General features: G+C 34.6%; 1 protein-coding gene across 1 annotated transcript in view; it reads left to right on the forward strand.

The window, feature by feature from the left end:
* The window catches only part of zeb1b (zinc finger E-box binding homeobox 1b), an 80,312-nt gene that overhangs the window by 38,714 nt on the left and 19,488 nt on the right, over positions 1-22,110 (forward strand). Inside the window, exon 2 of the mRNA XM_051124233.1 lies at positions 19,709-19,876. Coding sequence (XP_050980190.1) covers positions 19,709-19,876 — 168 coding nt within the window. The remainder of the gene's footprint in view (positions 1-19,708; positions 19,877-22,110) is intronic.

Raw genomic sequence — 22,110 nt, forward strand, 5'->3', positions numbered from 1 at the left:
ATTCCGTGTTTAGAACTTTTGATCAAAAATGTATCTGAAATTTTACATTGTGCCTTGAGTTGCTGTTTTCTGTGTGTGTAAAGGCAGTGATTTTTTTTTCTAAAAAATGTAATTTACCTAGAAGAATAAAAGTGATGTGATGGTATGTTTTAGTATTATCATTACTTAATCGTCTTAATAACAACAATCCAACATTAATTTTAAAGTAACTTACACTGCCAAATTTACACTGGAAAGGTGACCCAGAAGCACTTCTGAAGTGGCATTTATTTTAGGTGTCTTTTCACAGATTTTTACTTTTGGTATGAAACAAAGTCTCAGCTTTCAAAGTTGTCATTTTTGAAGAAAGTCATTCTTTTGAGAAAAGAATGAAGCTGAAGCTCAATTAACAGATTTGTGTCACTAAAATGTCAGAGTGTTGTTAAACAAAATATCAGCACTTTTGGAACATGGCTCGGCCAATCAGATTACAGGACCGGAACTAACTGTTGTTTAATAGAAAACAAGACGAAAAAAAGGTTTGCAGATGTTTCTGTTTGTTTTAATCCTAAAGTGTGCCAACCAAACCAAAACTGCCTTTGGGTCTGCTTCAAAGCTTTCAATCCTCTCCTTTCCTTTCTTTTCTTTTGCTTTTTCCCCTTTGCACTTAAGGGGGAATCAGGGACAAACGGTCTATCAGTCACTAAACACACACACACACACACAGCATTGCGTCACACCCTCCCATTGTGTTTATTAAAAGCTGCATATGTGAGTTTCCTGAAGTGTCAAAGGATCCGCAAAGTTTAAAGGACAAACGCGCACAAGTGTTCACCTTGTCTGCGTACGACGTTATCTTTTAAAAGTGTCTTGTGTGCATGTGTTTGTGTGTTGGGAACTATCACAGGAAGGGTTGTGTTCAGGGTCACATTGACTAATAGAATTAGGTCAGTGTGGGTAGTTCAATACAAACGCCCCTCTCGAATGCTCTTATGATGCTATATGACAACATTTAAGCTCGGTGTCGTATTATGCAAGCAAATAATGAATTTGTTGTGCGTGCACTCGTCTAGGTCAGAGATCCCATTAGTAAAGGTGAGAGGAAATTAGAGATCTGTGTTGTTTTACATTGAGCGATTTGTCAGTGTGCGCATTGATTTCTGTCCACGTACATCTTTCTCTTTCTCTCTGACACACACGCATACACAAGTCACAGACAAAGAGAAGCTTCAATATGTCAATATGTCTGTCCCTGGTGACATCATCTATCTGCCGGGTCGGTCGTTTTATCTACTTTACCGTAAAAGACCCTCTTCAGACACATTCCTGATCTTATTATGCACAATTCATCAATCCAAAGAGAAAAATGTTTTGTGTTTTTTAATCTTTCACGCATATTGCTTCTCTTCCAACCACTTCGTTCTGGTATGTAACGCCCACTTTTTGCAATCCAATCAATACCTGATGGATAAAAGCCAAAACCACATTTTTCATAATGAATATCACGTTGGAAATATAGTACAGTATGTAACATTAGGGGAAAAAAAAACAGGTTGAGGATGTGTTTCATGTTGATTGTAAATAGTGGTGCTGTGTGTGTGTCCGTTAGAAATTTTGGGATTGGTGATCAAAGTAAAAACAGGACAACTGATCCTTGTCGCTTCTTGTAATTAGTGACTACACCGACATCCAGTAGTTTTTTTTTTTCTCTCTTCTCCTTGTGCCTCTCAGCGCACACACACACACACATTTACACTCGCTCATGGCTGGTTAGGTTAGATATATCTCGGCTGCCTGTGATTGTGTAAGTGATTGCTGTCCTGGCCGTTTAGTAGTGTGTAATGGAGCAGCACTGGATGGATCAGTGAGCTCCAGGAGATGGGGGGCTCAACCCCACCTCACTGCCCAGGAACAAGATACCCTTCTGGGGCTCGGGCAGACAATAGCAGAGTTTAAAGAATCTTGGAGATTACATGTGTAATGGAAGTTTTTTTTTGTGAGGGAGTAAAAATGTGGACATTACCATTAAAATTTGGCGTCGGTAAATAAGATGTTTTGAAAGTAGCTTCTTATTGCTCACCGGGGCTGTATTTATTGAATAAAAATACAGTAAAAACAGTAATATTGTGAAATATTATGATGATGTAAAAACTGGTTTAATGTCACTTGATCTTTCAGATATCATTGATCCTATCAGATATGCTGATTTGGTGCTTTAGAAATATTATCAATATTGAAACTGCTGTGCTGCTCAGTATTTACATTTAATACATTTTAAATGTTGAATTTCGCTAAATGTTAATGCTTGAATACACAAAAGGAAGTTTGAGATATCTAGACGCAGTTTTTTGTCATTTTATGTGTTAGCATGTTGCAGTACTGCCGTAATGTATTACTACATACTCAAAAGTATGTACTTTCCCAACACTATATTCTATATTCAATTCTGAATAAATATTATGCTAATTCCAATTACTAAATTTTCTGTATGTCTCATTTGCACTCATTAAATGTGTTAAGTTTATTTCAGCTTGATATGGAAAACCTATGGAAGTCTGTTTGTGCCACTTTTTTCTCATAATTTACATCTCGCAATTCTTTTTTTTTTCTCTCTCAGAACTGCGCGACACAAACTTTCAATTTTGACTTTTTCCTTTTTCTATAAAGTTTATATTTGGCATTTCTCACTTTTTTTCCTTACAATTCCTCAGAATCTGAATTTTTACTTTATAACACACATGTGAGTTAAGTCAGAATTGTGAGATCTAAACTAAAATTCTGAGAACATGTCAGTCTTTTTCCCCATCAAAATTGGACTTTATAACTCACAATTTTGAGGAAAAAAAAAAGTCAAGAATTGTGAGTTTTTATAATTATTTTTATTATTTATTAGTTCAGTATTGTGTGACTATAATTCGCAACTGTAATTCTATTGCGAACTGTAATTCTGAGAAAGGAAGTCAAAATTGCAAGATGTAAACTCACAGTTCTTTTTTTCTCTTTATAACCCACAATTGTGAGTTAAGTCAGAATTGTGAGATGTAAACTCAATTCTTAGAATACTGCATGCTTTTTTCACCCTCAGAATTAGACTTTATAACTCACAATTCTGAGAAAAAAAGTCAGAATTGTGAGAAACATTTTTATCTCGCAGTTATGACTTTATTTCTTGCATATCCTGCAGTTCTGACTTTATACTTAGAAATTGCGAGTTTATATCACAGTTCTGTGAAAAAAGTCAGAATTGCGAGATGTAAACTCACAATTGCAAGAAAAAAAGTCAGAATTTTTATTCTATTTTATTGGAATAATTTTATTTTTTATTAATTTTATTTTTTTAAGTTTTTATCTCACAATTTTGACTTCATTTTTCACAACTGCAAGTTTATATCCTGCTATTCTGAGAAAAAAAAATCTGAATTGCGAGTCTATACCAAGAAATTCTGACTTGATTTTGCAGTTCTGACTTAATTCACAATTGAGAGTTTATATCTCACAATTCTGAGAAAAAGGTCAGAACTGTGAGAAAATAAGTCAAGATTGTGAGAAACAAACTCATATTTTCGAGAAAAAAAGTCAGACTTGTGAGTTTTTTTTTTTTTTTTGTTTCACGATTATGGTCAGAATTGCAAAATGAAGTCATAATTGCTTGATACCAGCAATTTTTTTTCCTCAGAATAGCATGATAGAAATTCATAATTCTGACTTTGATATCTGAGATATAAAGTCTAAACTATAAATTGAAAGTTTATATCTCACACTTGCTAAAAAAATATATTTTTTGAGAAATGTGAGTTTATATCTCACAATTCTGACTTAATTGTGTGTTATAACGTCAGAATTGCGAGATATAAACTCACATTTCTCAAAAAATATATTTTTTTAGCAAGTGTGAGATATAAACTTTCAATTTATAGTTTAGACTTTATATCTCAGATATCAAAGTCAGAATTATGAATTTCTATCATGCTATTCTGAGGAAAAAAATTGCTGGTATCAAGCAATTCTGACTTCATTTTGCAATTCTGACCATAATCGTGAAACAAATCAAAAATTGCGAGCTTGTATTATGCAATTCTGAGAAAAAAAAATCTGAATTGTGAGATGATACATTTTTTATTCAGCGGCGGAAACGGGCTTCCAAAAAATGCTGTATGTGTCGACCACTGGTGTAAATTATTTCTGTATTTTTGCAGTCACCAGAGAGCGAGTTGCAAGGGGCTGTGAAGCAAACAGAGAGTGAAATTTGCAGATCTGTGCTGTTTCTGCGTGTGACGTGGGAGACTTTCTGGGGTTGTTTTGTTGACTCATCCCTCTGCCTCCAGTGCGAGTGTTTGACTGTGTGTGTGCGAATGTGTGTACGCCTGTGGCATCTCTTCACCTCTGTAAGTGTCAGGCTGTCTGAATGATCAGCTTTATGAGACCTGACCTTTAAACACAAGAGTCTGAGCAGCCCCCTCTCTCTCTCAGTCTTCCTCTCTCTGACCATGTGTGACAGGATCTGCCGCGGGCGAACACTCCGTCCAGATGAATATGGACTTTGACAGCGATGCTTTGTCTTTTCAAGTCATTAACAGTTTTTTTTTTACCTCTGTATACACTCACAGCCCGATCTCTCACAGATCAAATGCTGTTATTTTGACTATTTTAGGTCGGAAAGAGTGGGACGGCTTATGTGTTTCTCCCTCCCCCATCTCCAGTGCCCCATTAACAAGAATAGTCATCCTTGCTGCACACTTCACCTGTTCCCACAATCCAACAGCTGAGACTGTGAGTGGGCCTCCTGTCGGTCTGGACCACAGACCGGTTTAATCCGGTTTAAGGCGTTTTCAGTCTGGATGTGCTGCGTTAGAGGAACAGAGAGGGAAAAGCACCATCCACCAGCCAATGAATTATTTAATGACCAATCAGAATCTCTTTTATAAAATTATTTTAAGACAATGATCTTAGTCATAACAAAATACTCTGTCCTCTATGTCTGACTCAACTGAGCAGTTTGGGAAATGCCCTGCGTACACACACACACTCTGACAAACATACTTAGATGCTCTTAAAATGACTAATCACATCTGAGTCACATTGTGTCGGTTTGGATGTGTGCATAAATAAGTGTATCAGTGTGTGCTGTTCAGTGGTTTGGTTGAGTTGGTCAGTCAGACAGACTGTTCGATGTTTCGTCTAGACGCCACTGGCTCATTCACTCGTTCTTTTATTGATCATTTCATAGATTAAAACTTTCGGACAGCGTTTGTGTCCAAGAGAGTGAGCAGACACTATTACACTGTCTGGAAAAACCACCAAACAGGGACGCTTGTAGCAGAGGAATATTTTATAGCTCAGAGGTTGCTCTTTTATTGCTCAGGAGAATTAATAGTGTTTGCAGTTATGCTTCGCTGAAGTGTCAACTTAGTCTCAGAGGCTTTATAAAATTCAAGATAAATAAAAGTGCTAAAGATGTTTGAAAATAATGCGACTCAGATCACTGAGAATGAGAATTGTTTGAGTTTATATTGATAGTCTGTATTTAAAGTGAAATCTATTGCATCTGGTTGAAGATGTTTGGCATCTTGGCAAATCCAAGCACAGCTGAGACTTGAAACTATAAAGGTGACACATGGAAGAATTGATTTCATTTTTTATTTGATTTTATTTTTGCATTTAATTTGATTAAAATTAAATTACAAATAAAATTTAAAGTAATTTTATTTTTAATTGAATTAAATTTTATTTTGTCTTTTATTTTGTTATATTTTTATTTAATGTAATTTTATTTTATTTTTAATTTAATTTAGTTCATTTTTAAATGAATTAAATTTTATTTTGTTTTATTTTATTTTGTGTTTTATTTTGTTATATATGTATTTTTTGTTATGTATATTTTTTGTTGTATTTTTTTTAATTTAATGTAATTTTATTTTTATTTTTTAATTGAATTGAATTTTATTTTGTTTTTTTATTTTATTTTTTATTTGTAATTTAATAAAATTTTATTGAAATTTAATTTTTGTATTTTAATTTTAAATTAAGTTTAATTTATTTAATTTTAATTTAATTTTATTTTGTGTTTTTTTTTTTGCCTTTTATTTTTTCATTTATTATTTTGTGATTTATTTTGTTATATTTAATTTTTTCATTTTTATTTTATTTTATTTTTAATGTAATTTCATTTTATTTTGTATTTAATTTAATTTTGTTTAATTTAATGTAATTTTTGTATGTAATTAATTTTTTGGTATTTTTTATTTTATTTCATTTTATTTTTAATTTAATTTAATTTATTTTCTATTCTTAATTCAGTTTAACTTAATTTTATTTCATTTTTGTATTTCATTTTATTTTTGTTTGTTTTTTTTAATTTAATTTAATTTAATTTAATTTTAAAATTGGTGGCTTCTGAACACCATAGAAACGTTTTTATTTTATTTTATTATTTGATTTGATTTGATTTTACTTTTGTATTTAATTTAATTTATTAACTTTTTTGTTATATTTTTATTTATTTATTTTAAATTATTTTTATTTTTGTATTTAATTTAATTTAATTTTTGTATTTTATTCAAATGTTATTTTATTTTTGTATTTAATTAAATGTGTGTATTTTACTCAAATTTTATTTTTGCATTTAATTAAATTTTTTAATTAATTAATTTATTTATTTTAGTTTTGTATTTTATTTTTTATTTAATTTTGTATTTTATGTTATTATTTGTGTTTTATTTATGTTACTTTAGAATTGGTAGCTGCTAAACTCCACAGAAAGTTTCCACAAAATTTCAACGCTGTCATTCACAGCATTCTACATATCATCCGCCTCTTGCATGCTCCATAATGAAATATTTTGATTAATTACATTTTCAGCTTCCCTACAGTTAGGTAGTCAGTAACTTACTTGAACCATTTAATCTTTTAAATTACATTTTACTAAATCCATTTAAATCCATTCCACAGAATTACACACATTTTTCCTAAAAATAGCACAGTAAATGCAGAAAAACTGACGACCGAAAGAATAAATATATCTGTATCATACATTACATCTTTTGCAATCTGAGTGGGCAAGAGAGAAATCCCCATTTCCTGTTGACACAGGTGCATGGTTACGTCTGCGTGTTCTCATACAACAGTTTGGTGCTTTCTTCATTGTCAGTGTTAATTTTGGTAGAGTTACCTTGGCTATGGGACTTTCCCACCCTAAACAAAGTGTGTTATGTTAGCGTCTAAATCCAGCGCGCTGACCATGGGCGGCACTGAACCTCTGTCTGATCTGCTTACGAAGACGACTGTGAGGATACACTGGGTAGATCTGATGAAGGGACGAGTGGGAGGAGAGTGAGAAAGAGAAGGTAGTGAAACCGTATGAAGAAAGGTTCAGGTTAGCGAACCATATCTGCAGGTACAGGACTGACTGACTACCCAGCAGGCACGGCAGATGTTTCCTCTTTACATCTACGGAACGCTGAAGCGCAAACACACACGTACAGACACAAAGCGCAGATACAGAACAGGCTCTGATAATGAACGAGTGCCTCAACATACCGCCCATATTTTCACTAACAGGTAATGCACTGCCATGAAACACAAACTTGCTGGTTTAACTTACTCTCAGATGCTGAAATTAGCCCCTAGCCAATCAGCACGTATATAAAAGAGTGTTATTTCTGTGAATGGGGTCAGTCTCACCTCAAACCAAAACATTCTAAAGTAAGCGCTGACAAACTGAGGCAGCGTGCTTTGTTATCATAGCGCAGGTACGACCACGCTCTCTGACCTTATTTAGAAGAACCCAGTTGCGCTGAGCAAGATTAGCTCAAAATACACTCACATAGTCGCATGTGAAGGCCAGACGCACATCATGCGTGGTCAGATGTGAGTTATCAAAGTCACCCTTTGTTAAACACACACACACAAGTATTCCTTGCTATTCATTCCTTCTCTTAGCACATCAGTGTTGACACATTTTTTTTTTTTTTTTTTTTTTTTTTTTTTTATCACCCATAAGAACCTGCAGTCAAGCTAAGTGTGCATTCACAGTGTGTTTGTGGTTGACGTGCTATTCTTCAGTGAATAGAGGAGACAGCCTGCTGCGACTAATTAGCTTTTTAGCATTGGCTGGATAATGATGCACTTGTGAAGTGACGCTTTTAGCAGGGCAAGTGGCGCCAACGCTATCTATGATACTAGGGCAGGAAGTGGGAAGGAAAGCATCGAGAGTAAGACGAATGAGATGTTGGAGCATTATTATTACATACTTTTAGAAAAGTTGTAATTTAGCATGTCAGGGCACACATGTTCTAGAAACGTTGAGCCATGGTGCTCTTACAGGAAACAGGTTTGAATATGTCAACTTTGAGTTTATCTTCTTAGGTTTTGCATAGGTATGCACTATATTGGCTGTTGTTTGTAACGTCCAGTACTTTTTAGACTCTTGTTTCAGCTTGTTTTGAATTTACTTTTGTACTTTTCCAGAAATGGCTTGAGGGTTTAAATGTTTGAAAGTGATGAATTTAAGACATAAATATTAGTATTGTAACTTGTTGTGTAAAATCAAATACTTCTTATAATTCTTATCAAACATTTGTTCTTTATTTTACAGTATAGCTGTTATTTATAACAGTAATGTTTGCCTTCATTTTTATATTGTTAAAACAAAAACAACACTATTATTATTATTATATAAAGTAATGAAGAAAATAAAATAATAAGAATATATAATAACAGTAATAAAAACAAAATAACACAAATTGAAAAAATAATAACAATAACAATAATATAATATAAAATAAAATACCACAACACACTACAATTATTATTATTAGACAAAAAAACTCTAATACCACAACACACAAAAATATTATTATTATTAATTATTATTATTAGACAAAACACATAATAATAATAATAATTATTATATTATTATTATTATTATTATTATTAGACAAAACCTCTAATACGACAACACACAAAAATATTATTAGACAAAAAACCTCTAATAATAATAATTATATTATTATTAGACACAAACCTCTAATACCACAACACACAAAAATATTATTATTATTATTATTAGACACAAACCTCTAATACCACAACACACAAAAATATTATTATTATTATTATTATTAGACAAAAACCTTTAATAATACAACAACTATTTTTTTATTATTATTATTATTATTAGAGGTTTTTGTCCATTTTAAAAGTCCAGTCAAAATAAAACACTTTCCAGATAAATTTAATATTTTATCTTTTTATGTGCAAATGTGTCACTAAATTATTCAAATAATTAAAAATCTGAGGGGATACTTCAAGTAAATATTTTACTGTACGTTTAAGGGGTTTGAAAGACAAAAAAATTACCCTTTAACTTGATTTCTGCTTTTCATTTGTATTTTAACATCTCATATGACTTTTGTCATTCAGTTCAGAAGTTCAGAATTAAAAACAAACCATTTTTCCATATTTTTCATGTTAGGATACCTAAATTAAGTATTGATTTTAAGACTACTGATTTTAGTTTATTTATAGACACATATATTTTTGTCAGGCTGTGACATTAAACAGTTACTTATTGGTATCGGCCGCAATCTGAATATCTGTTAATCTCTAGTTTCCCATCTTTTTCCATCTCTGACATGAGTAACGTCACATGAATGCTAAATGGTTTGCAAACTGGGCCACGCTGTGTTCCATCTGCCTCTGTTGCCTCGGTGACATCTCCTTAGGAACAGGTTGCCCCCTACAGCCCAGAGCAGAGCGTGCAGCTCGAACAAGCCCAGCCTCTGAAAACAGAAACAATGATACGGGCCGCATGTGGAACCCGAGTCTTTCTCAGGAGTGGGTTCGCACACTCCCCAGACGCACAGAGATGTGTGCGGTGACGGGCTTTTGTTTGATGTAATGGCTCTGTCTTGTTGTGGTTAGTGTGTGTGTGAGAGAAAAGAATGCTGGGTGGGGATGTGGTTTGAAGCGGCGTGTGTGTTTGCCAGTGAAAAAAGAAAAAGTTAGTGCGTAAAAAGATTGCCGTTCACTCAGAGCATGTATGGTCCACAAGGCTTTACTTCGTTTTTCCAGTTCTGCGTTGTTATTTTTCAGTTTTCGAACACCTCTAGCTGAAGATAAGAGCAGAAGTGTGTGTTTGTGTGTATTGAAGCTTTGGTTTATATATAGCTCAGTTCTAGCACAGGGTGTGTCTTCATTCCTCCAACGCTGCTTCTGTATGCTATACTTCAAACTATCAAAATCCAGCTATGCCTTTTATACAAACTAAACAGTTATTGACAGGAGCATCCATCAGGGTTCATTTACTTAGCAGGTTTGATTTCAGGTACTTTTTATTACAATATGACATTATACGGGGCAGTTCTGGGTGGTTGCTAAGGTGCCACTTGGCTGTTGCTTAAGTGTTATGGCTAGTTTTAGTGAGTTGCAATGAGGTTGTGTTTCTAGGTGGCCAATAAGGCATTGCTATACATTCTTCAGACAAAAATTGTATATCAAATTTAGGGGTGTGCGATATTTAGTGTTCAAAAACAAACTAAAACATCTTGAGAGACCAAAATCATCTGCTGTGTGATGAAGCCTATTAAAATGCCCTTATAAATCAAGTTATGACAGCAAAATTTTCCCCGTATGTTTTTGTTTATAAGATATGATATATTTACGTAATATTATACAAGCAAGAGTGCCATTTTCCTCAATATTAGCATATAGGCACGATCGCGAATGTGATACTGATTTTATACAACAGTTTGACGAAAAAGATTGAGTGAGTTACATTTTAGACACAATATTCTCTGTTTTTCCAACAAAAATAGTTCCAAACCAAGCCTGAGCACAACATTTACAGTCTCAAATCAACACTGCAGTGTTTTCTTCCTTAATAAATCGTTTTTTGAATGAATCATTTGAATGAATGATTCAGCGAATCACTCATTAAGGACAGGCAATAGCTGCCACCTACTGGTGGTTGTAATGTTATATTTATTTATCCATGACAGGCCTAAACCTATGGAAGCCCCTTTCAGCTAAAGAATAAAAAATGAAAAAAGGTTATTGCAACTTTTTGTGAAGTGTAAGATATAAACTCGCAAATGTGAGTTATAAAGTCTGAACTGTATGATATAAACTTACAATTCTGAAAAAGTCAGAACTGTGACTTTATTTCTCAGAATTGCAACTTTACTCGCAATTGCGAGTTATAAAGTCAAAATTGCGAGACAAAGAAAGAATTTATATCATGCAATTCTGAGAAAAGAGTCAGTTTTGCATGTTTATATTTCACAATTCTAAGAAAAAGGCAGAATTGCAAGATGCAAAGTTGCAATTGTGATAAAAAAGTCAGAATTGTGAGATAAAAAGTTGCATTTTAAATATAATATTTCACACAAATCACTTAAAAAATGAAAAGCACCTAACACTTCTCATCATGATCTGAGGAAGTCCATATTAATCCATATAGTCCATCAAATTTTAATACTTATCTTAAAGGTCAGTAGTCACTAAGTCTGACACTAGTATGAGCAACAGTAACAGCTATGATTTCCTTAGCAAGCACCACTAATTAGTCTTTGCAGCTGAAAAGCAACAGTGCAGTATGTGCCTGTTGTAATGAAGGTTAGAAAAAAGCCGACACAGCGATCTGTCGTTATGGTCGAGCCACTCAGGGAGAGTGTTATGATTGGACATTCCACGCATAGCTTCTCTCACCAGGGTTGGAGGAGCGAACTAGAAGCACTCTCACTCCTGGACGGACGAACGAACGAAAAACCAAACTATCCATTCTTACTGTAACCTCCTTCTAAAACAAACACCCATTCTTTCGCCGCAAAGATAGCTTTGGAAAAAAACACGTACCTAAGCCCTAAAGTCAACTGTGTTTGCAATGGAAACCCAATTACAGGCCATTAAGGCTTTTTTGTGGAGATCACCCACCTCGTGTTGTCATATGTTGATTCAGGCAGACTTACAGGTATACAACCAGTTACTTTCCATACAAAGGTGAAAAAAAACCCAGCAATGCAGGGCTCAAGACTCTGGGAGGTAAACGTGGCTGTCGCCATGAAGAGGAAAGCATGCTGTAATTTACTGCTCTTGTGCCCCCCTCAAGATCCCTTCGTTGGTGATAAATCCCACGAACAGAATCCTGAGCGAGGTATCAGTGTGCCCCAGCGATTATTTTCTTACACCACAGGCCACAATGATTAATATGTTCTGCATAGAGTGTTCCAGAAGAGACACTTCTGAAAGATTTAACGCACTGTTTGTTCTCTTAGCACACTAATTCCGTGTATCTTCTTAAAATCGCAAACTATGCAAAGGTGAAAAGATTTATGTTTTTAATACATTCATGTTTTCAATACATTAGTAGAGATGCACAGTATATCAGCACTATATGTGTTATTTAATCAGTATTAGTTATTACAGGATATTTACAGTGTTTAAAGGTCCTTAAGCTCACGAGGTTGTATTTATTTGATCAAAACTTCAGTAAAAACAGTAGTATTGTGAAATATTACAGTTTAAAAAAAAGTTTTTAATTTGAATATATTTTAAAATGCTATTTGTTTACTTATTTTATCTGTTAACATTGTATATTTCATTATGCATGTACTATAGATTACCTTTGTGCCCATCTTATGCTACCTTAGGAATACTTAATAACTAAGTAATTACTAGTTAATTACTAAGTAATAACACTGTAAAAATGTAAAAAGATAATCCTTAGCTAATTTAAAAATTAATAGCCATTTTTCATACTTTACATTATAATGTTATAACACATAAATCCACTTGTAAAATGATTTATTTTTATTTTTATATATATTTTTTTTACATTTATTTGGATAATGTAACGTTTTACAATAAGGTCATTTGTTAACATTAGTTAACGTATTAACTAACTTTAACGAACAATGAACAATACACTTATTGCACCATTTATTAACATTTGCTAATGTTAGTTAATAAAAATACAGTCATTCACTGTGTGTTCATATTAGTTCACAGTGCATTAACTAATGTAAACAAACACAACTTGTGATTTTAATAATGCATTAGTAAACGCTGAAATTAACATTAACTATGATTAATTAAAGCTGTAAAAGTGTTGTTCATTCTTAGTTCATGTTAACTAATGTAGTTAACTCATGTTAACTAATGAACCTTATTGTAAAGTGTTACCAACATTTTAATATTAGTACATTGCTAGATTTTATTGTTAATTTTGATCCAGCAACCTGTGTTGCCAAGTCTGTGTTTTACCTGCAGAATTGTGCTACTTTTATGAAATGAAAAATCCCCTTCCTGGAAGTAGGTTTTGACCCTGTGGAATGTGATTTTTAGGCAATTTTAGACTAGTTTTGGTCGTAATTGGGATAGTTTTGAGTTTTGAGTTGTTATGCACACCTGGCAACCCTGCCAGTAACATGTCCTGCTCCTCTAAATCACATTGTGCTTGTGCTTGAATAAGCTGTACATAGAGATTGAGAGGGCAAGTAGGAGATGAGAATGTTCTTAGTGGCAAAGACTCATGGGAAACCTGCAGCTCACCTTCCTAAATGACAAATCAATAACTCTTGTCTGCCTCAGAGTCTCATGTGTCTTTTATCTGAACCGGAGTTAAGATGGGTGAAGGCTCAATTTATTATTTAAAAGCTCCATATTTGATGTACTGTACCGCTAACAAGCAGTTTGAGCTCTGCCCAGGTGAGTCACAATTGTATACTTGTTTAGGGATCGCTTTTAGAGGCAATTATCAGTGTGCCTTGACAAATGTCACTGCAAGGCCCTAGGGGGCATTTAGGGGTCTCGATTGTGTTCGCTTTAAATAGAACCTTCAGACAATCACCTGGAGTTCTGGGAATTCTAGCTTTATCTTACAGGTACAGAGTAGCAAGCCAGTTTTTGTCCAGTCAACATATCACTTCACTGGGTTGATTGTAAAATCCATAGATGAGGCATAGCTGGAAAACTGATTGACCAGTAGGAATGTAGACTCATTAGGCTAATGGTTTCATAGGCTGACTTGACATATTCATAGTGCCGTACGTGCCGACAACACACGCAAAGTTAATTGAAGGTTTCGGTGGAATGTCAGTGTTTGTATTTGGACAAGTGTGTGTGATATTTTAAGAGATAGAAAATACATTTAGCAAACATTTATATAACTGAGTAATAGTAGAGCCTTGGCCTGGTGGTTAGCGCACATGCTAAAAATACAATGAGCTGTAGTTCAGTAACCCTTTCTGTCATCATTTACTTGTTTTTCTATACCTGGGGTTTAAAAAAGTAGCCACTACTCCAGTCTTCAGTGTCACATGATCTTTCAGAATTCGGTCCAATACTGGTTTTGCAGTTTTTTGCGCTGCTTAATATTTTTTTGTAGAAACCATTATACATTATTTCACAGAATTCTGTCAATTTAGATTAGTTTAATGCATTCTTGCTAAATAAATGTATTAATTTCTTTAAAAAAGTCTTTCTGATTGCGAACTTTTGACTGTATATACTGTGAGAGAAAGCAAGTGAGATATTTTAAAGAAAACATGGTTTCCTATATTTCTTATGTGCTTATTCTTATTGCTTTTGTGATTAAACTAAATCCAAAACAAATCATTAAAATATTATTCAGAAAATATACACTACCAGTCAAAAGTTTTTGAACAGTAAGATTTTAATGATTTTTAAAGAAGTCTCTTTTGCTCACCAAGCTTGCATTTATTTGATCCAAAGTACAAATGAAACAGTACAATTCTGAAAAAGCTTTACTATTTAAAATAACTTGTTTTCTATTTGAATATATTTTAAAATATAATTTATTTTCTGAATTTTGATGCTAAATTTTTAGCATCATTACTCTAGTCTTCAGTGTCACATGATCCTTCAGAAATCATTCTAATAGCTTGCCATTTAAAAGCTTTAAAATCACAGGAATAAATTACATTTTAAAATATATTCAAATAGAAAACAGTTATTTTAAATAGTAAAAATATTGTACTGTTTTTGCTGTACTTTGAATCAAATAAACGCAGGTTTGGTGAGCAGAAGAGACTTGTAGTGTAATTACAGATTAGTTTTTCTAACTGTTACTAAAACGTATTGCTATCAACAGTAAACAACATTACTATTTCATGATTTTTGACTAGAAACTGCCTAAGGAACAGAAAAAATATTTAAATATGAGTGGTAATTCTTTTTGGTAAACTGACCTCTGACTTTCTATTTGGAGGCGCAGATGTTTTTTGCTGTCTTTTATGTGTTTTTCTTCAGTACAGTTTGTTCTTCCCGTGCCTTTACACAGTTTTAGCTTACAGCTCCAGCATAATGTGAGCTATTCCTTTCTCTGTAAAGCGTTTATTTAGTCACTTTTCCTGTGTGTACCTCCTGAAGGCTGTAATGAAATCTCTCATGTGGAACGGTGGAACAAGGCTCGTGGCTGTTTGTCATGGATCATTCACAGTGAGCTCACACACTCTCCGCTGTCCCTTTACTTCTGTCTTCTGCTGACTAGCCACACCGTTTGCTTCCCTTGGCTGAACAGCCTGATGGGATTGGTAGCATCTCCTTCACAGTACACCGAATTGACTGTTGTGGTGATCCGTGCATCACTCGGATAGGTTTGACAGAACCTGTGGCTAGTGAGCGATGGGTCTATCTTTATGATTGTGTGATTTTGTTATAAACAGCATTTTTCAACCACCGCCACATCGAGACTCTACTTTCAGGTACCACAAGCCTTTGCTGTGATCCATGACCTTAAAACCAAAGATGTAGCGTGAGATAGAGAGAAAGAAAGAGGTTAAGAGGTTTGCACATGCACAGAACAGGTGGAGAATGAAAGTACCGGCCAGAGAAATAAAAGAAGATTGAGAGTGTGAGAGCAAGAGAGAGAGAGAGTTGGTTAAAGTGTGCAACAAAAAGCACAAAATCAGCTGAATGTAAATGTGCCAGATAAGCCCAGTAGAAGAGATATGGTGTGTGTGTGTGTGTGAATCTATGGCCAGCCCCTCTGCTGACTTCGCTCCTCTCAAAGGAAAATTGATTTGGCCGGAGAGAGAGGTACTTAGATGAGTGGAAAAGAAGAATGACGGAGAGCGAGAACAGTGAGAGAAATGGAGAGAGGAGGAGGAGGAGGATGGAGAGGAAGGCTTTTCAGCACACCTATTCCTTTCCCTGCAAAAAAAATACACCTGCTGTGTACGGTCAACAAAGATTCACACATATTACGATGATAATTACTACCAGTCTCTTGCGTCATATTCATTGTGTGATGTGTGACTGTATTTTAGGATAGTTCACCCAAAAAATGAATGCTCTTGGATCATTTACTCACCCTCATGTTGCACCTCCCTATTAAAAAACCCCTGCTGGTTAGGCATGTTTTGAAGCATGACTGCTGGTTTAAACTGGTCCTTAGCTGGTCATGAGCTGGTTCAAGCTGGTCATGTGCTGGTTTAAGATGGTCATGTGCTGGTCTAAACTGGTCCTGAGCAACAGCTAGTTGTTCATGACCAGCTCAGGACCAGCTTAAACCATCTCAAACCAGCAGCCATGCTTCAAAACATATCTAACAAGCATATGCTTTTTAAAAAATAAATAAATAAAATAAAAATAATAATACAGATTCCGCTGGTGGCCACAAACTTCTCAGTCCAAGAGGTGTAAAAGTTGCAACCTAATTTCATAGCAATACTTACATATTTCACGAGGTGGCTAATTCGTACGTATTCACATAATTTATGAATGGCCTACCCCTAACCCCGCCCCAAAACGTACCAGTCACTGCGGTCTAGACAAATCATACAAAATCATGAGGTGAGGTCGTACGAATTCATATGAATTAGCCACCTCGTAAAATATGTACAAATTGTTTGTGAGATAGTGTTGAAAGGTCTGGATGCTTCCTGTTGCTGGATTTAAAAAGGTCTCACCTGGGTGTGCGATATCACGATTTTTGACTGTCTCTTCCATCTGCTTTTTAAGAAATATCGTAGTCGTGCTATAATGCACATTTTATCAGTTTCAGTTCTTGCGCCCCCATCTCAATATACTGTATAATGCGATATACATTCACATCAAATGTTAACTCAGTGGTAGAATTACACTCAGAGGACACTACAATTATTTGCAATCACCAAAGTACATTATTTGCATGTGCTTTAAAACCTTGCCGGTTAAACATTTAATTCGAGCGTTGTTCTGAGTAATCGTAAAAGTAATCGTTCGCATCTGATTGCGCCAATACTGTCAAAAACACAAGGTTTACATATAAACACATTTGGTTATGTTTAAAGTGAAAGTAAAAAGTGAGAGTAAACAGATATTAGATGCGGGCAGGTCTTAAAGGGACAGCAGACCAAGGCTACGTTTACACTGTTTTTTTTTTTTTTTTTGCATGTGATGTGACTTAGATCTGTTTTTCTAATGGCAGTGTGAACAGCACAAACCACATGGAATCTTATCTTTTCAATTCCGATTTGTACCACTTCCATATATGGTACTAAATCCGATTCAGGTCAAATGTTTTGCAATCTGACCGTAATCTGAACAGTCATATCGGAATATGCGACTTTTACGTCGCTCTATTCGTCGCAATTCTCTACTCATGGGAGTCTCTTCAATGATTTTACGTAGCCAAAGTTATCAAGACAGTTGCAAAAGCTAGTCAGTGGAAGTACAGTGATGTGTCAGAACTCATAAGTATTACAGTGACAACTCTATATATAAGCAAAATGAGAGCTTGTATCATAGATTCAAAAATCTGCTCTCTTCTTTCACATCCTTGTCTTTATTTTTTATATTGCCTATATAATTCCACTGGCTTCGGCGGCAGATCAGGTCCTCTGTTGTTTCTTTCGTATGACAGTGCTTTGCGCATGTGTTGCCAAGTCCAAAGCTTTCCTACGTAACTGGGCTACTTTTTCGCTGTTGTCATGGGTTGGTTTTCAACTCCGTGAGTTAAAGCGACCCCGCTAACACGATATTTACCCTCTGGAACATGATTGGGCTAGTTTTGAGAAGGAGATGAGCAAATTTGTTGTGAAAACCTGGCAACCCTGTTCGTATTGTTCTTCTCAAAAATGTTCTCCATATAGTGGACTTCTATGATGCCCGTGAATGAAGTTCCAAAATGCATTTTAAATGCAGTTTCAAAAGGCTGTAAAGATTCCAGCTGAGGAAGAAGGGCCTTATCTAGTGACTATTTCTAAAAAAAAATTACAATTTATATACTTTTTAACCTCAAATGCTCGTCTTGTCTAGCTCTGCGTGAATTAGGCGTGTATTTCGGTTCATGACAATCAGGGTATGTCGAAAAACTACTATTTAATTTTCTCCTCCAACTTCAAAATCATCCTACATCGCTGTTTTACCTTTTTTATAAAGGGTGTTTGACCCTCTTTGCACGTTCAGGTTGTAAACACTGCAGCTGCATTTTGGAAGTTCAAACTCGCGGGCACCATTGAAGTCCACTATATGGAGAAAAATCCTGAAATGTTTGCCTTGAAAAACTAGATTTCTTTATGACTGAAGAAAGAAAGACAGACATGAACATCTTGGATGAGGGTGTGAGTAAATTATCTATACATTTTTGTACTGGAAGTGAACTCCTTTAAAGGGATAGCTCACCCGAAAATTAAAATTCTGTTATTATTTACTCACTCTCGTGTTGTCCCAAACTGGTATTCATTTCTTTCTTGTGCTGAACACGAAAGATGATATTTTAAAGAATCTGGTTAACCGAAGATATTTTTCAGAAGATGTTCCTCTCAACAGGGTGAATAAATAGTGACAGAATTCCCATTTTGGGGTGAATTATTCCTTTAAAATAATACAGGTTCCTCAGGTGGCCACAAACTCTTCAGCCTGAGATAAATAGAAGTTCTGGATGTTCCCTGTCGCTGGGTTTAAGTCTCTCTTTTAGCTGAATTTATATCTAAATGGTCAACCTCTGCTTGATTTATGCCTGCTCCATTAGAGGCCTTGTCCTGCCAGCACTTACCTTTAACGAATGAGAACGTGTTAGGTGAGCTTACCACTCTGTCATCCGCTGTTTTAATAGAATGTCAAATCACACTTAGCCTAGCATGCAAACACACACATTACTAATTAAGGCCGTCTGGCCTGTTACAGAAAATCAATGGTGTTTTAGCTCGATCTTTCCCTCTCCTTCCTGTGCTGCTGAAATGGAGGTCAACCTGTCCCTCCTCTTTGTCAAAAAAGTAAAGAGGCATTTAATCTTTACAAAAGGCCGATCGCACGCCTATTAGAAGATATGTTTCCAGTATTGTACGGTAAATGATCTCACGATTACAGCGTGTTGATCGTCATTTCATGTTTGAGATGATCTGATTACACCGTCTGACTGTGTCCACACTGGCCACAAATGGCTTTAACACAAGCCGTCCTGATTTATTGATTCATTCTCGAGTGATTCTTTGTCTTGTTTCATTGGCTCACTGAAAGACGCAGGAACTGCTCCTCTACTATTTGGCATTTAATTGAATTATTCCCATAAGTACACTTCATCTCTCTACATCTCTTCAGTCATCTCTCCCGCTTTGCAATTGGTTTCATCTGAGCTGCTGTGTCTCCCTTTAATCTTGTCTGGCTCTATCTTGTAGCCATTTTCACCGGCAGCGCCTTTCGAGGGTTTCATCAAGCCTTCTGTGGTTTGCGAGATCCATATGTTAGCATTCTCTTTAAATGTTGTGTTTTCTCTGTGTCTCTGCAGTGAGTAACTACAGTCATGTGCTGGAGGGCCAGTCAGACTCAGATGATGAGGATAAGCTTCACATCGTGGAGGAGGAAGGGAGTCTCCTGGACGGGGCTGACTGTGACAGTGTGGCCCCTGACGATGACCCTAACGGGACCGTCGACCCCGACGGCAGATGGGACGATGGTAAGCCCGCCCTTTTGTGACATATCGTTATCAAGGAAGCTCTCTATATTAAGTCTCATTTCAGGTTCACCCGATCCTAATCAGACTAGTTTCTCAGGGAGTGTTTACATAAGACACATTCTTGCCTTCAAGAAACAGCTAGATAGAAGAGAATGAACGTGTCTCTAGATGCATATTTTAAAAGTTTGACTATTTTTAAATTGACACACTGTCTTAAAAATGCAAAGCGCGTGGCAGGATGCTCCAAAAAGAGTGCTAGACATGATGCAACAGCCTGAATGTGAGTGACTGTGAAGCTGGGGATGAATTTAAAGATGCAATCTCTGTCATCACACATAACACAATTTTTTTTTTAAATAAAGAAAACTAATGCTTTTATTCTGCCGAGACTCATTAAATTGATCAAAAGTGACTGTAAAGGCATTTATGATGTGACAGAAGATTTCTAATTAAATAAATGTTTCTCTTTTGAACTTTCAGTTCATTAAGAATCCTGAAAAATATATCACTGTCTCCACAAAAATACCAAGCAACCTTACTTAACATTGATGATAATCAGAAACATTTCTTGGGCACCAAAGCAGAATATTAGAATGATTTTTGAAGATTCATGTGACACTGAAGACTGGAGTAATGGCTCCTGGAAATTCAAGATTGCATCACAGCATATTATTTCACAGTATTACTCTTTTTATTGTATTTGGATCAAATAAATGCAGAATTGGTGTGCATAAGAGACTAAGAGACAAAAACGTAAAAAAAAAAAACGTAACTCAATTTTTAAACAGTAGTGCAAACAAAAAAACACTTGTACTATAATTATCAGGAAATTTCAAAAGTCTAATAAGTCTAATTTACAGGTCTGAAACCTATAGAAGCTGTTTCCGCCACTGAATAAAAAATAAAAACTTTTTAAATCTCTCAATTCTGACTTTTTTAAAGTCTAAGAAATAAAGTCAGAATTGCGTTATAAAAACTTGCAATGCTGAGAAATAAAGCTGCAATTCTAAAAAATAAAGTCGCAATTCTGAGAATTATTCGGAATTTTGAAAAAGTTGCAATTCTAAGAAATAAAGTGAGAACTGCGTGATATAAGCTCACAATTCTGAGAAATAAAGTCGCAATTCTGCTTAATAAAAATGCAATTCTGAGAAATAAAGTTGCAATTCTGAGAAATAAAGTTGCAATTCTGAGAAATAAAGTGAGAATTGCATGATATAAGCTCACAATTCTGAGAAATAAAGTTGCAATTCGGCTAAATAAAGTCGCAATTCTGAGAAATATAGTGAGAACTGTGTGATATAAGCTCACAATTCTGAGAAATAAAGTTGCAATTCTAAGAAATAAAGTGAGAACTGTGTGATATAAGCTCACAATTCTGAGAAATAAAGTTGCAATTCTAAGAAATAAAGTGAGAACTGTGTGATATAAGCTCACAATTCTGAGAAATAAAGTAGCAATACTGAGAAATAAAGTTGCAATACTGAGAAATAAAGTTGCAATACTGAGAAATAAAGTTGCAATTCTGTGGAATAAAGTTGCAATTCTAAGAAATAAAGTGAGAACTGCGTGATATAAACTCACAATTCCAAGAAATAAAGTTGCAATTCTAAGAAATAAAGTCGCAATTCTGAGAATTAATAGTAATTTTAAAATAAAGTTGCAATTCTAAGAAATAAAGTCGCAATTCTGAGAATTATTTGTAATTTTAAAATAAAGTTGCAATTCTAAGAAATAAAGTCGCAATTCTGAGAATTATTAGTAATTTTAAAATAAAGTTGCAATTCTAAGAAATAAAGTCGCAATTCTGAGAATTATTTGTAATTTTAAAATAAAGTTGCAATTCTAAGAAATAAAGTTGCAATTCTAAGAAATAAAGTTGCAATTCTAAGAAATAAAGTCGCAATTCTGAGAATTATTTGTAATTTTAAAATAAAGTTGCAATTCTAAGAAATAAAGTGAGAACTGTGTGATATAAGCTCACAATTCTGACAAATAAAGTCGTAATTCTGCTTAATAAAAATGCAATTCTGAGAAATAAAGTTGCAATTCTGAGAAATAAAGTTGCAATTCTGAGAAATAAAGTGAGAATTGCATGATATAAACTCACAATTCTGAGGAATGAAGTCGGAATTCTGCTAAATAAAGTCGCGATTCTGAGAAATAAAGTTGCAACTCTGAGAAATAGTCGCAAATCTGAGAAATAAAATTGCAATTCTGAGAAATAAAGTGAA

This window comes from Labeo rohita, chromosome 12 (genome assembly GCF_022985175.1).
Source record: "Labeo rohita strain BAU-BD-2019 chromosome 12, IGBB_LRoh.1.0, whole genome shotgun sequence".
Classification (NCBI taxonomy): Eukaryota; Metazoa; Chordata; class Actinopteri; order Cypriniformes; family Cyprinidae; genus Labeo; species Labeo rohita.